The sequence below is a fragment of the Callorhinus ursinus genome, unplaced genomic scaffold, assembly GCF_003265705.2.
Source record: "Callorhinus ursinus isolate GAN/ISIS: 27379988/994484 unplaced genomic scaffold, GSC_fseal_2.0 scaffold9, whole genome shotgun sequence".
Taxonomy (NCBI): domain Eukaryota; kingdom Metazoa; phylum Chordata; class Mammalia; order Carnivora; family Otariidae; genus Callorhinus; species Callorhinus ursinus.
Genome location: NW_027397071.1, coordinates 10,153,227 through 10,172,109, shown reverse-complemented (window position 1 = coordinate 10,172,109; position 18,883 = coordinate 10,153,227). Strand labels below are relative to the sequence as shown.

General features: G+C 37.0%; 1 protein-coding gene and 1 pseudogene across 3 annotated transcripts in view; both read right to left on the bottom strand.

The window, feature by feature from the left end:
* WDR47 (WD repeat domain 47) overlaps positions 1-18,883 on the bottom strand; it is a 58,821-nt gene that overhangs the window by 12,144 nt on the left and 27,794 nt on the right. For 2 of the 3 annotated variants that reach the window (XM_025872338.2, XM_073896205.1), the window contains 4 exons: positions 17,949-18,075; positions 12,696-12,874; positions 9,464-9,724; positions 927-1,002 (listed from right to left, as the gene is read on the bottom strand). In XM_025872338.2, the coding sequence (XP_025728123.1) occupies positions 927-1,002; positions 9,464-9,724; positions 12,696-12,874; positions 17,949-18,075 (643 nt within the window). The remainder of the gene's footprint in view (positions 1-926; positions 1,003-9,463; positions 9,725-12,695; positions 12,875-17,948; positions 18,076-18,883) is intronic. The other variant, XM_025872339.2, reaches the window with a different exon arrangement.
* Positions 1,950-2,818, bottom strand: LOC112824467 (myosin regulatory light chain 12B pseudogene; annotated as a pseudogene).

Here is an 18,883-nt window from a genome sequence, read left to right as displayed (position 1 = left end):
ATGTATTCATGCAATAAATACATCCTCATGGGGGAATAAGGGGAAAACCTGATAGGTCATACCATGTCTGTCTTACATAACCAAATTAAATTATTTTATTATTCATTTGAATCTATTTGATTAGAAATGCTACATTTTCCATTAACCCGCATACAAGAAATGTGACTGCCAAATGAACAGCAATGGTAGATAAGAGAAAAAGAGAAGGAAATGACTAAGTGATTAAATGGCCTATAGCACACTAATGATAATTACTAAGGGTTGCTTTAGAACAGATGTGGAGAGCCACCAATTAACTTTATTTGCTCCTTTAGTGTGTGTAAATATTTTAAGAAACTTGTTCTATTTTTAAAATAGATTTCGCATAAAAATCTACATTCCTATAATTTCCTGAAAACCAAAAGAAATGGAAATACTAGATAAGCATATTTCTTTGTGCAAGGGACAAATATTCTTTTGTGCTTATCACATAAGTCAATTTTATTCACTTATGTTACCTGTTAGGCCCCATAAACATCTGAAATAACGGTGTTGTTTATGAGGTTAAAATTTGAGCTAAAGAAAATAAGATAGAATGAAGCTATATAGTTTAGGGAAGGATGTCTGGTTCCAAAGCAAAAAACAACTGCATCGAAGAGAAGCCCAAAAGAAATACCAATAATATCTGAACAAATTAACCATAGGGACCAGAGAGTAGTGCACAGCCCCAACTCATGAGCCAAGATTGCTCCTGGGCCATTAAAATGAATACTTTCAAATATTTTCGGAGGCAACTTATCCAGTGAAAGCTCAACTACCTTGAGACAAATAACATCATTAACAATAACGATTATTTCTAAAAACAGTTCTATGAATTGAGAATTCCTTAGCAATATCTCCAGGTATATATAAAAATAATAATGAAAAGTTCTTCCCCAAAGTATTACCTCTTCCCCTCTTGACCTTGATAGATTCCCTGAAGAATCTCCAAGAGGTGGATTAATGACCGAATGTTCTGATGAGCTGTATGAATAGAAATTCAAATAAAGTTTACTCTGAATATAAAACAGAAACTAAATTGATCCTTTCAATCTCTAATATTTATTTTTTTGGCAAATGACCCACACTGACCCCAAAGTAACTGTCTGAAGCCATTTATTCAGAGGCTCTGGGACTCAATGTCACCAAGCATAGTTGAAAGGAGGAAGTGAGAAGCTCTTCTGGATGGGAGATTAAAATTTTTATGGTGGGATGTCAAGTAGCTTTCCCCTGCTGAGTTCTAGAATCCTGGATGCTATACTTAAACATTAACCCAGGCAGGAACTTGAATTGCTCTTTAGGAAAATTATCTGGCCCAAGAGAAAAGACTAACAGAAACTGACAGTTGAGAGTCTTCAATAAAACAATGTTTCCCCTTACTTTCCCCTTAATCACTTTTTATCATGGAGACAGATCCATCTATATACATAGCCTTCCTCCCAGTCAGCTTTTTTTTCTCTTTATGCCTCACTCTTTACAGATAGTCAAAGATTTCCAGATACTTGAAGAAAGCCTCCTAGATAAAAGTCAGAGACTAAAACAAACAGAAAAAGTGGGGTGCCTGGGTGGCTCAGTTGGTAAAGTGTCTGACTTCAGATCAGGTCATGATCTCAAGGTCCTGGGATCAAGCCTCAAGTCAGGCTCTGCGATCACTGGGGAGTCTGCTTCTTCCTCTGTCCCTCCCCCCTGTTTGTGCAAGAGCACTCTCTAATAAATTAAATCTTAAAAAGAAAATAAAACAACAGAAAAAGGAATTTGGTTTGTATCTCCCTGATAAGTGATGTTGAGTATTTCTTCATGTGTCTGTTGGCCATCTGTATGTCTTTGGAAATATGTGTATGTATGTCTTCTGCTCATTTTTTTTTTATTTCAAAATAGTGTTTTTATTATATAAAAGTGTAAAAATCCAGCAAAACCAGAAATACCGGATGTATTTTCCTGGGCTTTCACATTTGTTGATTTTTATTCGCAATCTCTTTTTCAGCACAATTTACAACCTCAACCCCATTTGCAGTTTGATTATACAAGTGCTAAGTGGCAGAAAGGTCTAGAATAAATACATCAAAAAAAGAGGCCAAGCTGTGAAACTACGTTGCATGCAACAGGTCTATGAGGGTGGGGGAAAGTGTCTGGGAAATAAAACGGAGTAAGACAAAGCAATTGGAAGGTTTTAGCTAAAGTTCTTTCAATCATCTTTGTCTTTTGCTCCATGTTTAAGGATGCGCGTAAACTCAATATAATCGAAATTTCCCTTTTTGTCGATAGGCGCTTCTCTGTACAGCTCATCCACTTCCTCGTCTGTAAAGCGATCTCCCATGGTTGTCAGCAGCTCTCTCAGGTAATCTTCCTGGATGGTGCCAGTTGCTTCTTCATCAAAGCAAGCAAAAGCGTTTCTGATGACATCTTCTGGATCTGTGCCATTTAACTTCTCACCAAACATTGTGAGGAACATGGTGAAATTTATGGGCCCTGGAGCCTCATTCATCATGGCCTCAAGGTATGCATCAGTTGGATTCTTCCCTAGAGAAGCAAGCATATCATGCAAATCCTCCTTGTCAATGAAACCATCTCTGTTCTGATCAATCATGTTGAAGGCCTCTTTGAACTCCTGAATCTGCGACTGGTCAAACATGGCGAATACATTGGATGTTGCGCGCTGGGGGCGCTTCTTGGTGGTCTTGGTCTTTGCCTTTTTGCTCGACATGGTGGCTATTTAATTCGCCGCCAGACACCAGAACCTGGGCTGCCCTGCGCGAGACGATGAGCGACGGCGACGATGGCTGGGCTGTGGCGCGACAGCGGCGGCGGCCGGCACTTCCTGCCTCCAGAGGTGGACCGGTCTGCTCATTTTTTAATTGGGTTGTTGAATTTTGTAAGTGCTTTATATATCTTGGATACTAACCCTTTATCAGATATGTCATTTGCAAATATCTTCTCCAATTCCAAAGGTTACTTTTTAGTTTTGCTGATTGTTTCCTTCACTGTACAGAAGCTTTTCATTTTGATGAAGTCCCAGTGGTTTATTTTTGCTTTTGTTTCCCTTGCCTCAGGAGACATATCTAGTAAGAGGTTGCTACAGCAGATATCCAAAGAGTTTGCTGCCTGTGTTCTCCTCTAGGATTTTAATGGTTTCTTATCTCACATTTAGGTCTTTAATCCATTTTGAATTTATTTTTGTGTATGATACAAGAAACTGGTCCAGTTTCATTCTTTTGCATGTTGCTGTCTAATTTTCCCAACACCATTTGTTAAAGAGACTATCCTTTTCCCATTGGTTATTCTTTCCTGCTTTGTCAGAGATTAATTGACTATATAGTTGTGGGTTCATTTCTGGGTTTTCTATTCTGTTCTATTGATCTATGTGTCTATTTTTATGTCAGTACCATGCTGTTTTGATCACTACAGCTTTGTGATATAACAAATCAAAACTACAATGAGATATCACCTCACATCTGTCAGAATGGCTAAAAGCAACAACACAAGAAACAACAGGTGTTGGCAAGGATGTGGAGAAAGGGGGACCCTCTTCCACGTTGGTGGGAATGCAAACTGGTGCAGCCACTCTGGAAAACAGTATGAAGATTCCTCAAGAAGTTAAAGATAGAACTACCATACAATGCAGCAATTGCACTACTAGATATTTACCCAAAGAATGCAAAAACATTAATTCAAAGGGATACACGCATATAAAATGATATGTTTATAGCAGCATTTACAATAGCCAAATTATGGAAGCAGCCCAAGGGTCCAGGGCTTGAAGAATGGATAAAGAAAATGTGGTATACACAATGGAATAATTATTCAGCCATAAAGAAGAATAAAATCATGCCATTTGCAATGATGTGGATGGAGCCAGAGAGTATTATGCTAAGTGAAATAAGTCAGTCAGAGAAAAACAAATACCGTATGATTTCACTCACATGTGGAATTTAAGAAACAAAACAAACAAGCAAAGGGAAAAAAAAGAGAGAGAGGTAAACCAAGAAACAAACTCTAACTACAGAGAACTGATGGTTACCAGAGGGGAAGTGGGTAGGGGGAAAGGATAAATAGGTGATGGGGATTAAGGAGTGCACTTGCTGTGATGAGCCCTGGGTGTTGCATGTAAGTGTGGAATCCCTAAATTGTACAACTGAAACTAGTATTATACTGTATGTTAACTAACTGGAATTTAAATAAAAACTTTAAAAAAACAGAAAAAGGAATTTGGAAGGAGGGAGGAAAAAAAACCTACAAAAACATAATTTAAATTCTTAGAGATGTAAGAGGAAATAATAAATCCAGGAAACAAGAATGAGACCTAAAAAAATTTTTTTAAGGAAAATTAGAGAATAAGAGCTTAGAAAATAAAAATATGGTAGAAAACAACCAATAGAAAATGGAGGTGAGGAAACTGCTAAATAAAAATTATTTTTTCAACTTCCCAGAACTTAAGTTTCTAGCCTAAAAGAGCCCATTAGTATCCAGAAGAATGGAAGGAAAATAGATTTATTCTGACATACATCATCATGAAATTTTTAGAACATCAGGGAAGAGAAAGTCCTAAAAAATGCCAGATGGAAAAAGCAACAGTCTTCCTACAAAGGATCAGGTCACAATAGCATCAGACTTCTTTCTTGTTTTGTTTTGTTTTGTTTAAGATTTTATTTATTTATTTGAGAGAGAGAGACACAGCGAGAGAGGGAACACAAGCAGGGGGAGTGGGAGAGGGAGAAGCAGGCTTCCCGCAGAGCAGGGAGCCCGATGCAGGGCTCGATCCCAGGACCCCGGGATCATGACCTGAACCGAAGGCAGACACTTAACGACTGAGCCACCCAGGCGCCCCTGGCATCAGACTTCTTAACAAGAACACTGAAACATGTAGCAATACCTTTGAAACCCCAAGGAATGGAATGATTTCCAACCTAGGCCTCTATACTCAGCTATACTAACAAATAAAATGGGAAATATTTAGACATGCAAGGTCTCAGAAACTTTACCTCTAATGTGCCCATTTTCAGGAGACTACATGAGATCCTGAAAACATGTAATCCAATACAGAGAAGAGGCAAAGGAAATTCCCAGGAAGAGGGTGAAGGGAAGTCTCAGCACTCTCAGGCCTGAATAAGATGGCCCAGAGGTACTGAATATAAAGTGAAGCAAGAGTGATCTTGGCGGATGTCTCCCAGTGGGGGAAGAATGGAAAAGAGACAACTACCTGATACTTAGTACTACAATGAGAGAAGTTTTAGGATTTTACAGTTTTGTCAAGCGATCAACAGAGAGTTTAGTGAGAGGTACTAAGAAAATTACGTGCACACATACAAAGACACAAAAAAATGAGGCAATTAATGTCTCCATGAAAAATAAAAGTTGTATGAAAAGGAAACATAATCATATTATATTACATGACTCAGATGTAAATAACATTTACATGGCATGGTAATGTTAACACTGATCACTGATTTTATTTTTTTTTAAAGATTTTATTTATTTGGCAGAGACACAATGAGAGAGGGAACACAAGCAGGAGGAGTGGGAGAGGGAGAAGCAGGCTTCCCCCGGAGCAGGGAGCCCAATGCGGGGCTTGACCCCAGGATCATGACCTGAGCCGAAGGCAGATGCTTAACGACTGAGCCACCCAACTGATATATATTGGAAAGAAAGAGCAGACAAAGTGAATGTATTGTGGGTGAGGAGTATGGTAGATAAATCTAACTGACAGGGAATCAAGACATAATAAAAATAGTAACAGAAGCACGTTATTCAGAAATGTGGAGATATGTAGCACAAGAAACAGCTAACTGGGTTGAAAATGGCAGCCTACCAGAAATAGAAATCATACACAAAGATGGATAAGATAGCCTCAAAGTGCTGTCTTTTTAAAACATGTATGTATGTTACTTTAATTAAAAAAAAAATCAATTTTAAAATTTGAGTTCTAGTTTGGGGAGTGCAAAAGTACAGTTATAGAAACTGTAATTAGGAAGTAAATATTAGATAAACTTCTGTTCTTAAATATAAAACCAGAATTTTTCATACAAAATTTATAAGGCCAATCTAATTTCTGTAAGCATCCGAAGGCCAAATTATACACTCTCAAAGGTATCTGATGCTAATAGATGAAGAAGGGACACCTCGGTGGCTCAGTCGGTGTAGCATCTGCCTTCGGCTCAGGTCATGGTCCCAGGGTCCTGGGATCGAGCCCTGCACTGGGCTCCCTGCTCAGCGGGAAGCCTGCTTCTCCCTCTGCCTGCTGCTTTCCTGCTTGTGCTCTGACAAATGAATAAATCTTAAAAAAAATAAAAAGAAGAAGAAGAGATGAAGAAACTCTTATGTAGAATTTAAGAAACAAAACAAATGAGCAAAGGGGAAAAAAGAGACAGACTCTTACCTATAGGGAACTAATGGTTACCAGAGAGGAGGTGGGTAGCAAGGGGAAGGGTGAAACATGTGATGGGGATTAAGGAGTGCACTTGTGAGGATGAGCACTGGGTGATTAAAAACTTAAAAAAAAAAAAAAGAATAGATGAAGAACATACTCCTTAACTATTCCTACTGCATAAATTAACACTTGTTTACTAAGGATAGCAAGATAAAAAATCTTCCCTGATTAGTGAAAACATAAATATGCACGATGTCTTCAATTGCGGTAACTGCCAGAGCTGCGAAGATGGTTTTGCTGCAATCATCCCAACATGTTATAAAACATCTTCTGCCTTCTATGATACTTTATGTGGAAAACCCAAAAGACTCCACCCCAAAACTGCTAGAACTCACACAGGAATTCAGTAAAGTGGCAGGATATAAAATCAATGCACAGAAATCAGTGGCATTCCTATACACCAACAAGACAGAAGAAAGAGAAATCAAGGAGTCGATCCCATTCACAATTACACCCAAAACCATAAAATACCTAGGAATAAATTTAACCAAGGAGGCAAAGGATCTGTACTCAGAAAACTATAAAATACTCATGAAAGAAATTGAGGAAGACACAAAGAAATGGAAAAACGTTCCATGCTCATGGATCGGAAGAACAAACATTGTGAAGATGTCAATGCTACCTAGAGCAATCTACACATTCAATGCAATCCCCATCAAAATACCATCCACTTTTTTCAAAGAAATGGAAGAAATAATCCTAAAATTTGTATGGAACCAGAAAAGACCCCAAATAGCCAGAGCAATATTTAAAAAGAAAAGCAAAGCCAGCAGCATCCCGGACTTCCAGCTCTATTACAAAGCTGTCATCAAGACAGTCTGGTACTGGCACAAAAACAGACACACAGATCAGTTGAACAGAATAGAGAGCCCAGAAATGGACCCTCAACTCTATGGTCAACTAATCTTTGACAAAGCAGGAAAGAATGTCCAATGGAAAAAAGACAGTTTCTTCAACAAATGGTGTTGGGAAAATTGGACAGCCACATGCAGAAGAATGAAACTGGACCATTTCCTTACACCACACACAAAAATAGACTCCAAATGGTTGAAAGACCTAAATGTGAGACAGGAGTCCATCAAAATCCTAAAGGAGAACACAGGCAGCAACCTCTTCGACCTCAGCCGCAGCAACTTCTTCCTAGAAACATCACTAAAGGCAAGGGAAGCAAGGGCAAAAATGAACTATTGGGACTTCATCAAGATAAAAAGCTTTTGCACAGCAAAAGAAACAGTCCACAAAACCAAAAGACAACTCACAGAATGGGAGAAGATATTTGTAAATGACATATCAGATAAAGGACTAGTATCCAAAATCTATAAAGAACTTCTTAAACTCAACACCCAAAGAACAACTGATCCAATCAAGAAATGGGCAGAAGACATGAACAGACATTTTTCCAAAGAAAACATCCAAATGGCCAACAGACACATGAAAAAGTGCTCAACATCGCTCGGCATCAGGGAAATCCAAATCAAAACCTCAATGAGATATCACCTCACACCAGTCAGAATGGCTAAAATTAACAAGTCAGGAAATGACAGATGTTGGTGGGGATGTGGAGAAGGGGAACCCTCCTACACTGTTGGTGGGAATGCAAGCTGGTGCAGCCACTCTGGAAAACAGTATGGAGGTTCTTCAAAAAGTTGAAAATAGAGCTACCCTATGATCCAGCAATTGCACTACTGGGTATTTACCCCAAAGATACAAATGTAGGGATCCGAAGGGGTTCCTGCACGCCAATGTTTATAGCAGCAATGTCCACAATAGCCAAACTGTGAAAAGAGCCAAGATGTCCATCGACAGATGAATGGGTAAAGAAGATGTGGTATACACACACACACACACACACACACATACACACACACAATGGAATATTATGCAGCCATCAAAAGGAATGAGATCTTGCCATTTGCAACGACGTGGATGGAACTGGAGGGTGTTATGCTGAGCGAAATAAGTCAATTAGAGAAAGACATGTATCATATGACCTCACTGATATGAGGAATTCTTAATCTCAGGAAACAAACTGAGGGTTGCTGGAGTGGTGGGGGGTGGGAGGGATGGGGTGGCTGGGTGACAGACATTGGGGAGGGTATGTGCTATGGTGAGCGCTGTGAATTGTGTGAGACTGTTGAATTACAGATCTGTACCTCTGAAACAAATAATACAATATATGTTAAAAAAAAAAAGATAGCAGGAGGGGAAGAATGAAGGGGGGGAATCAGAGGGGGAGACAAACCATGAGAGATGATGGACTCTGAAAAACAAACTGAGGGTTCTAGAGGGGAGGGGGGTGGGAGGATGGGTTAGCCTGGTGATGGGTATTAAAGAGGGCACGTTCTGCATGGAGCACTGAGTGTTATACACAAACAATGAATCATGGAACACTACATCAAAAAACTAATGATGTAATGTATGGTGATTAACATAACAAAAAATTTTTAAAAAATCTACCCTCGGGCACCTGGCTGGCTCAGTTGGTTAAGCGACTGGCTTCAGCTCAGGTCATGATCCTGGAGTTCCGGAATCGAGTCCCGCATCGGGCTCCCTGCTTAGCAGGGAGTCGGCTTCTCCCTCTGACCCTCTTCCCTCTCGTGCTCTCTTTCTCTCATTCTCTCCCTCTCAAATAAATAAAATCTTTAAAAAAAAAAAAAATCTTCTGCCCTCAGTCTGTGAATTAAAATATTATTGGTTGAAAGGTATCAATGGCAAGAAGAAAGAAAATCAGGGAGAAGATAAAACTGTAAGATCTCTGAATAAAATGACTTATAAAAAATAGAATTGTCTTAGTGTTAGTGAGAAAGAAAAAATAAAAATAGGAGAACAAAGACTCCTAAGAAATTTAGAAGTTAGTAGAAGAGAATACGGAAAAATAAAGACAGATTAGAAAAAGATTTGGTGTGTAATGAGCTCCAAAAACTTTTATTTGTAAGGCTCCAAAGAGAAGTTCAACTTTCTAGGTTTCCAATCATTAATAGGATGTTAATATTTCCAGGTTTTACAAAGTAAAGTACTTACATTTGGTTTCCACAAGAAGGTGATTCCTCAAGAAAAGGTATGTGATTTGTTGATCCAGGATTACGCGGGGTGCTTGTGTGAATATTTGAAGCATCATGTGTTAATCTCGGACTAGAGTCTTGGGGTGGTGTAGCAAAACTAGTTAGAGAAGAATTATTAGATCCATTGCTTTTGCTCCCGTTACATTGTTGGTTGAGCGCTGACACCTCATTACCAAGGCTATCCATTCCAATATTTAATTCACCAAGCTTTTGAATGGACCTATAAAATAAAACAATGCAATTACATTAAAATGAAAACTTAATCACATTCTTAATATATAGAAGAGGGAGCACCTGAGTGGCACAGCCAGTTAAGCGTCTGCCTTTGGCTTAGGTCATGATCTCAGGATCCTGGGATCGGAGCCCCCGCTTCGGGCTCCCTACTCAGCGGGGGAGTCTGCTTCTTCCTCTCCCTCTGCACCCCATGCCCCGCCCCCGCTCCTGCTCTTTCTCTCACATGCTATCTCAAATAAATAAATAAAAAATAAATGAATATATATATGTAAAAGATTAAAAGTTTGAGAAGGTAAATACAGGCACAAATAATATATAAATGGTAAGTTCAGTACTAAAAAATTACCATCATTGGCTTAACACATAACCAAGATACTGAAAGATCCAAATTTTCCTATAGTATGCCACTGTAAAATATAGATATTTTACCATATTTTACCATAAAAACATAAAAAAAATCTGTTTCTTCTCCAGTATCTTTGGTTTAATTTTCAATTTAAAACTTAATTTCCCAAAATAGTCAACAAAAATATCACCACTACCAAAATTTCTCACCAACAATACAAAACAAGCTATTTTCATTTCATATCTCTAGTAATATCCTATCAACCAGGAAATGTATGATTAGAGTAGGCCATCATGGGACAAAGTCAAGTGGCATCCTATTAGTCACACATTCATTCATTCTACACAGATCTGCCAGGCTCTGATCTAGGTGCTAAGGACAGAGAGCAGAAAGCAAAACAAGTCAGCCTCAAGGTCTTTCCCTCATCACAAGTCTTCCTGTATCAGGGTAGATGGACTTCTTTTGTTGGACTCAGTACTCCAAACAGCACAAAGAGGAAGGTGACAGACTCTGTTAAGATTTAGACCCAGAACTGGCCCTGCATCACTTTCTACAGCCTAGATTCAATATGAGAGAGGAGTACACAAGGGGTATGATTACCAAGAGGTGTTATGGTTTATTGCATTTTCTAGTTTTCCTACATTAAACATTAGAGTGTGTGTGTGTGTGTGTGTGTGTATTTAGGGCTTAGAAAAGACTTTATAAAAGAGCAGTTCAATGTTATTAAAGGAATTGGCAGCCATTACTAAATATATATGTTAATAATTTTAACTAGGCTGCATTTCCCAAATTGTGTCCTACGAAACACTAATCCTGTGAAATGCTCCCCATAAAGAATGAGTCTGAGGTCAAGTCATTTTGGGAAACACTAAGTATAAAGTCTAAAATGCTAATATCAGGGGCGCCTGGGTGGCTCAGTCGTTACACATCTGCCTTCGGCTCAGGTCATGATCCCAGGGTCCTGGGATGGAGCCCGGCATCGGGCTCCCTGCTCGGCGGGAAGCCTGCTTCTCCCTCTCCCACTCCCCCTGCTTGTGTTCCCTCTCTCGCTGTGTCTCTGTCAAGTAAACAATAAAAATCTTAAAAAAAAAAAAAATAGTGCTGGTACTGGCTCAGATATATAAAACTAAGGGCCTAGAAAAAAGGGTTGAATAAAAGTATTATATTAAACTGTTAGAAAAAAACAGATGATAAGAGAGAACAACCGAGAATTTATATGAAACTAATTTACAAAAGCTAAATAACAAGAAATAATTTGAATTCTATTTATAATTGTCTTTAAAGGAAGGACAAACCATCTTGAACAGTTTAACTTTTTCTGAGGAAAAAGTTACCACTTTTAGGTATTAGGATCCCTTACCACTATTAGGATCACAGAACCTTGCCACTTTTTCTTCTGATTTAATGCTAGCTATCTGCTTGCACTGAAAAATAAATGGTCAGGAAATCCAACTGCAACCATGGCCTTTATGGATATGAAGAAGACATCTAAGAACCAGAAATGGCAGTTGATGAAAATAGGATAATTCTGATAAGCCACTGACTTATCAGAGGTGATAAGAAAATGATCCTCAAATGCAATGTTCAGAAGCATATTTAGACTCTTTAGATTACCATTATAACCATTCCTTGTGTGAAAGTTTAAAGACAGAATCAATTTCAGGCTGGCTTGCACAACCCTCAGAGTATCAAGCAGATTACTTCCAGTATTATTGAATTAAGTAAAGAACTAACAGTCACTACTACACTGCCTAATCATAATTACAATAATAACCTATATTTTATGGTACATCTCCTATATGCTAGGAATTATTCTAAGTAATTTTTTATATATTAACTCATTTAATCTTCTAACAACCTTTTGCTCATTTAAGTATACATATTTTAGTTTACTGATTTTTAAAAAGACACATTATTATCTATCTATACACATACACACATATCTCCTATAATTAAAAACAATATAAGTGCATATTGTCTTGGCAGAAATTATAAGAATAATTTTAATATATTGAATTCTAAAGAATCTGAAAGTTAAGGACCCAAAATAACAAAAACAATAGTGAACACTTAATATGGTGCTTACTATATGCCAGGTACTATCCTAAGCACTTTGCATAGATTAACTCATTTAATCTTCATGGCTATTCTGTGAAGTAGGTGAAGAAATAAGCAAAAAGAAAGTAAGTAACTAGGACCCCTAGGATCTCAACAACCCTGGGATAGCTGGATCCACCTGGCTATCTGCTTCCAGCTGTGAGTTGAATCACCACACTTCTGCTCTTGTTGCTTAGAAGTGAAAAAAGGTTTAAAGGGAAGAAGAACAAAATTAGATGAACACTCAGAATGCTGTGGAAGATATACCGTAACTCCCCATTACTTGAAACACGTAAAACGCTTTAAATTTCAAACTATATGTGGAAAGTAGCAGTCACTGCATGTTTTCAATAGCTTTGAAATAATTTTTTTTATTATGTTATGTTAGTCACCATACATCATTAGTTTTTGATGTAGTGTTCCTGATTGATTGTTTGCGTATAACACCCAGTGCTCCATGCAATACATGCCCTCCTTAATACTTTATATTTTAAAAAGTGACTGAAAGACATACCTATTAAGGAATTGTTCGGTAAGATTTTGCTGCTGATCAGGACCATCTTCCTGATTCACACCTCCCTCGAGCAGCATTTGTTGGTATATCTGTCGTTGTTGCTCCTTCTGTTCTAAATGCTGTTGATAGCGTAATCTTTGCCTATAATATTCTTGAAATTGTTCTGTTGAATCTCGAAGCTTAAAAATAGTAGAAAAAGTATAAATATATTTGAGCAGACTATGATTAAATATATGTCCCTACCCAACAGTAACTTCTATAAACACTGGATGAAATATACAAGTAGCTATATTTAACAATTAGAAAACACTTAATACATTGCTCTTTGAAAAATAATATAGTATCCATGAGTTTTTATAGTCAAGTAGATGAGTTAATTTGCTTTATTCTAAAGCAAGAGATTGACCAAAATGAATGGTCATCCTGGATCTTTGACAAACCCAAAATAAAAATACAAATTAAAGCAGTCACAAGGGGTCATGGAATTAGATCTGTACCGCTTGAAAAAAATACTGAGAGACTACATTAGTATTTAATAAACACAATAATGACTTTGTCCAACACTTAATTTGAGCATGTAAATGGTTCAATAGGTTACTCTAAAGAGAAACTTTAAAAATTTCCCTCAAAAACAATACTTTAATTCAGGTTTCAAATGGCCTTTCACAAGGGCGCCTGGGTGGCTCAGATGGTTAAGCGTCTGCCTTCGGCTCGGGTCATGATCCCAGGGTCCTGGGATCGAGTCCCACATCAGGCTCCCTGCTCCTTGGAGCCTGCTTCTCCCTCTGCCTCTCTCTCTCTCTCTCTCTCTGTCTCTCATGAATAAATAAATAAAATCTTTAAAAAAAAAAAACAAATGGCCTTTCACAAGAAAGTGGAATAAAATGGATAGTAAACTTAATCTCAACATTTCTAGTTCATTCTTCTAAAAGAACTATATAGCACCCAAACTTACAGGATTTAGGTATTTAGTAAATTCCAGTATTGGCAAAGAAAGACGCCCCTGCCAAGCTGGAGTCCGGTCACATTACATGGATCATGTGAACTGGGGTTACCCTGGAACAAGTCAATCATCTCTAAAATTGGCCCACACTGATGATAAGCTTAATGAAGAGTCCCATACAGCTAACTAAAGCTAAAACTGTCTCCCCTTTTCCAGGAAGTAGTAACAATCCTCCTCTACTTCATAACCTACAGCAATAACCCTGAGACAAAATTATCTATGTGTCCTTTTAAATTTTTTATTGTTGGTAAAATAGAAAATTCGTCATTTCAACCATTTTTATGTGTACAATTCAGTGGCATTAATTATACTCACAACATTGTGCAATAATCACCACTATCTATTTCCAAAATTCTTCATCAACCTCAGAGAAACTCTGTAACCATTAAGCAATAACTTCCCATTTCTTCCTCCACCAAGCTCCTGGTAACCTCTATTCTACTTTATGATTTTGCTAATTTCAGATATTTGATATAAGTGGAATTATATAGTATTTGTCCTTTTCTGTCTGGCTTATTTCACTTAGCATGATGTCTTCAAAGTTCATCCATGTTGTAGCATATGTAAGCATTTCATTCCTTTTTGTGGTTGAATGATATTCCATTGAATGGATATGTCACTTTTGTTTATCCATTATCTGTGGATGGACACTTGGGTTATATCTACATTTTGACTACCATGAATAATGCTGCTATGAACATGGATATAAAGATATCTGTTTGAGTCCTGCTTTCAATGCTTTAGAGTGGATTAGAGTGGAATTGCTGGGTTATATGGTAATTCAATATTTAGCTATATTTAAGCTATGTTTTAGCTATATTTATTTCTATATTTGAGGTACCACCCATCCAAAGTGCACCATTTTACATTCAAATCAACAACATATGACGGTTCAAATTCTCCACTTCTCCACCAACACATTATTTTCCACTGCCCTTTTTTTTTTTTTAAGATTTTATTTATTTGACAGAGAGACACAGCGAGAGAGGGAACCACAAGCAGGGGGAGTGGGAGAGGGAGAAGCAGGCTTCCCGCGGAGCAGGGAGCCCAATGTGGAGCTCGATCCCAGGACCCTGGGATCATGATCTGAGCCAAAGGCAGACGCTTAACAAATGAGCCACCCAGGTGCCCCAAATGGAATTGTTTTCTTATTTCCTGTCAGATTGTTCAATGCTGGTAGTGTAGAAGCACAACTGACTTTTATGTGTTGTTCTTGTGCCCTGCAACTTTGCTGAACTTGTTTGTAAAATCTAGTAGCTTTCTTATGAATTCCTTTGGATTTTCTATAAATAGAACCACGTCATCTATAAGTAAAGATTAGCTTTACTTCCTTTCCAATCTGGATGGCTTTTATTTCTTTTTTCTGTCTAATCACCCTAGCTAGAACTTCCAGTAAATGTTGAAGAACAGTGGTAAAAACAGGCATCCTTGTCTTTGTTCCTGATTTTAGGGGAAAAGCTTTTAGTTTTTCACCACTGAGTATGACATTAGCTTGGGGTTTTCATAAATGAACTTTACTGTGCTGAGGAAATTCCATTTTCTTAGTTTTCTGAGAGCTTTTATCATGAAAGAGTGTTTGATTTTGTCAAATGCCTTTTCTGCATCAATTGAGATGCCAGATGTTTTTCTGTCCTTCATTCTATTAATGTGATATATTACACGGATTTTTTTTTTTTTAATGTTGGACCAACCTTGCATTCTGGGATAAATCCACCTGGTCAGGGTACATAATCCTTTTAATATGCTGATGAATTTGGTTTGCTAGTATTTTGTTAAAGGATTTTTGCTTCTATTTATGAAAAATATTGGTCTGTAGATTTTAAGATTTTATTTATTTTGAGAGAGAGAGCATGCACATGGGGGGAGGAGCAGAAGGAGAGAGACAATCTCAAGCTGATTCCATGCAGAGTGCAGAGCCCAACTTGGGGCTTGATCCTACAACCCTAAGATCATGACCTGAGCTGAAATCAAGAGTTGTATGCTCAACTGATTGAGCCACCCAGGTGCCCTGGTCTGTAGTTTTCTTTTCATGTAATGCCTACATTTGGACTTGGCCTCAGAATGAGTTAGGAAGTATTCCTTCCTCTTACACACTTTTGGAAGATTTTGAGAAGGACTGATGTTAACCCTTCCTCCAATGTTTGGTAGAACTCACCCATAAAGCTATCTGATCCTAGATTTTTCTTTGCTGGAAGCCCCGATTACTGATTCAATCTCTTTACTCGTTATAGGTCTGTTGAAATTTTCTATTTCTTCTTGAGTCATTTGTTTTTTTTTTATTTTTTAAGATTTTTTTTTAATTCATTTGAGACAGAGAGATACAGAGAGAGAGCGCATGAGCAGGGGGAGGTGCAGAGGGAGAGGGAGAAGCAGACTCTCCGCTGAGCAGGGAGCCCAATGTGGGACTCCATCCCAGGACCCTGGGATCATGACTGGAGCCGAAGGCAGAGGCTTAACCACCTGAGCCACCCAGGCACCCTTCTTGAGTCATTTAGGTAATGTGTGATTTCTAGGAATTTGTCCATTTCAACATGGCTATCTAATTTGTTGGCTTACAATTGGTCATAGTATTCTCTTATAATCCATTTTATTATTGTAAATAATATGTATTACAATACATATTATAATACAAAAAATGTATTATCCGTTTCTGATTTTACTTATTTGTGTGTGCCTCTCTCTCTCTCTTTTCTTGGTCTAACTAAGCACTTGTCAATTTTGTTGATCTTTTCAAAGAACCAACTTTTGGTTTTACTGATTTTCTCTACTGTTTTCCTCTTCTCTATTTTATTTTTCTCCCCTCTAATCTTTATTACGTTCTTCCTTCTGATAAAATTTGTTCTTCTTGTTCCAGTTCCTCAAGGCATAAAGTTAGGTTATTGATTTGCGATCTTTCTTCTTTTTCAATGTAGTCATTTACAGCTATCCACTTCCCCTGAGCACTGCTTTTGCTGTATCTCTTAAGTTTGGAATGTTGTATGCTTTGGTATGTTGTATTCATTTTTATTAGTCTCTAGTCTCTAGGTATTTTCTAATTTCCCTTTTGATTTCTTTGACCCATCAATTAAGAGTGCATTAATTTTTACAAATTTGTGAATTTTCCAATTTTCCCTCTGTTATTAATTTCTAGCTTCATTCCATTGTAGTCAGAGAAGATATTTCATATGATTTCAATCTTTTAAAATTTATTGATATTTGTTTTGGGTCCTAACATACACTCTATCCTGAAGAATGTTACATGTGCACTTCAGAAGAATGTGTATTCTGTTAGTGTTGGACTATTCTTTTTTTCTTGTTAGTATCACTTTATTTATATATTTGCATTCACATATTGTTAGTATTCACATATTCATAAACTTACCAACACTAGGAATACTAACACAGACCTGAGGTGTCTAAGAAAACAACTTCCTCTATAAAGACTGATACAGGCACCTCTGGGTGAAAAAAACGGTGCATCCTCCAAAGCAATAATATTGTTGTTCTATAGATGTCTGTTAGGTCTAGCTGGTTTATAGTATTGTTCAAGTACTCCATATGCTTATTGACCTTCTGTTTAGATGTTCTACCCATTAAGTGGGGTATTGAAGTCTCCAACTATTATTTCTCCCTTCAACTCTGCCAATGTTTGCTTCATAGATTTTGGGGTTCTGTTGTTTGGTCCATATTCATATGTATTTTTAATAGTAATTTTTCTACTTCATTCTTAATATTTAGTTGAAGACAAAAAAATTTATTGAACTTATTAAAACTACCTCTTCACCTCTTCTAAATGGCATACCATATAAGATAAAATTTATACTCTCCTTTATCATACAATTTCTTTTCCAAATCACCACAGAAAAATAATTTGGAATTCTAAAAACTTGGATAAAAGTATTTTATATTATAAATGTCATAATTTCCTGTTCATTAAATTTAATCAGTAAGATATGTCTTAAAAATACAAGCTATCCACATTTAATGTGAGTTCAATTACTTGAGTCCTGAAATATGTAAGATTAATGTAAACTGTGGTATTTTAGATTGTTAATAAATTCACCTGTTAAAAATACTCCAAAATACATGACAACTAAAAATACCATATGTCCTTAAGGAAAAGGGGAGAAAATGACTTAATAAGAAAGTCTAGATATTCTCTCACCTACTTCCAAATATTGAAAAATTCTTTTTACATTCTATCCAAGCAAATACTATTATTTCTTCCACAGAGAATAATTCTAAAAGACACTAGGTATATTAAATATTACCTCATTTTTTTCTTGCTTAGCTGGTCCTGGATTCTGTGTTCCATTTGCAGGCTCTTTTTCTGAAACTGAACTCTGGCCCAGGATTTCACTGCTTATAGGCCGCTGTGCCTCAACGGGTGTATCACTTCTTCCAGAAAGGTGCAAAAAACAAACAGGAAGAGGTAGGGGTGAAGGAAAATATATTCTAGTTAGAGAAATTTTAATTAACACAATGAATACTTAATCTAAATGTTTATCGAATGTGCAAAAATAGATTTTTAAATCTTCCTTTCTTAAGGGTACTATGTAAGAGGTTTTTATTTTTTAAATACAATGTGCTTATAACAGAAGTACACTGGATTATTAAGCAAGGAGCGTAGCAGCTCCAGTCTAAAACAAGGTGTGTGGTCTTGTGAAAATCACTTACATTCTCTGTGGCTCAGCTTCATCTATAAATTGAACTGAATAATAAGCTGGATGACCTAATGCCTGAATTCTCTTCATGTTATCTTAATCTGTGACTTTCTTATCCAAACATTAATTTTTCCCCTCCAATATGTTTCAAAAAAATTTTAAGAACTGTTAAGGTTTTATTAAAAGACTGTCTTTGGCTTATTTGCTCTTAACATAAAAGCTAAATATACATCTTCCCAAAATTTTTAATGTATACTAATTAGTAAGCTTAATATCTTATGTCAGGTTGTTCCTAAGATTCTTCTAAACACTAGCAATTTCTACTTTTCATAGTTACTCTGTTCAAAATTTTTAATAACTAACATCATCCAAAGATGATGAATACCACAGATATTTACCTATTGGCATAAGGCACCATGGGAACATGTACAAAAGTAAAATGATCTTTGCCTTGAAGGAATCTGATTATGAGATGGTTTCATAATGGCCTCTACAGGTAGAAGTATGTAAGACATAACAAATTACAGGTCTAGGGTTCAGGA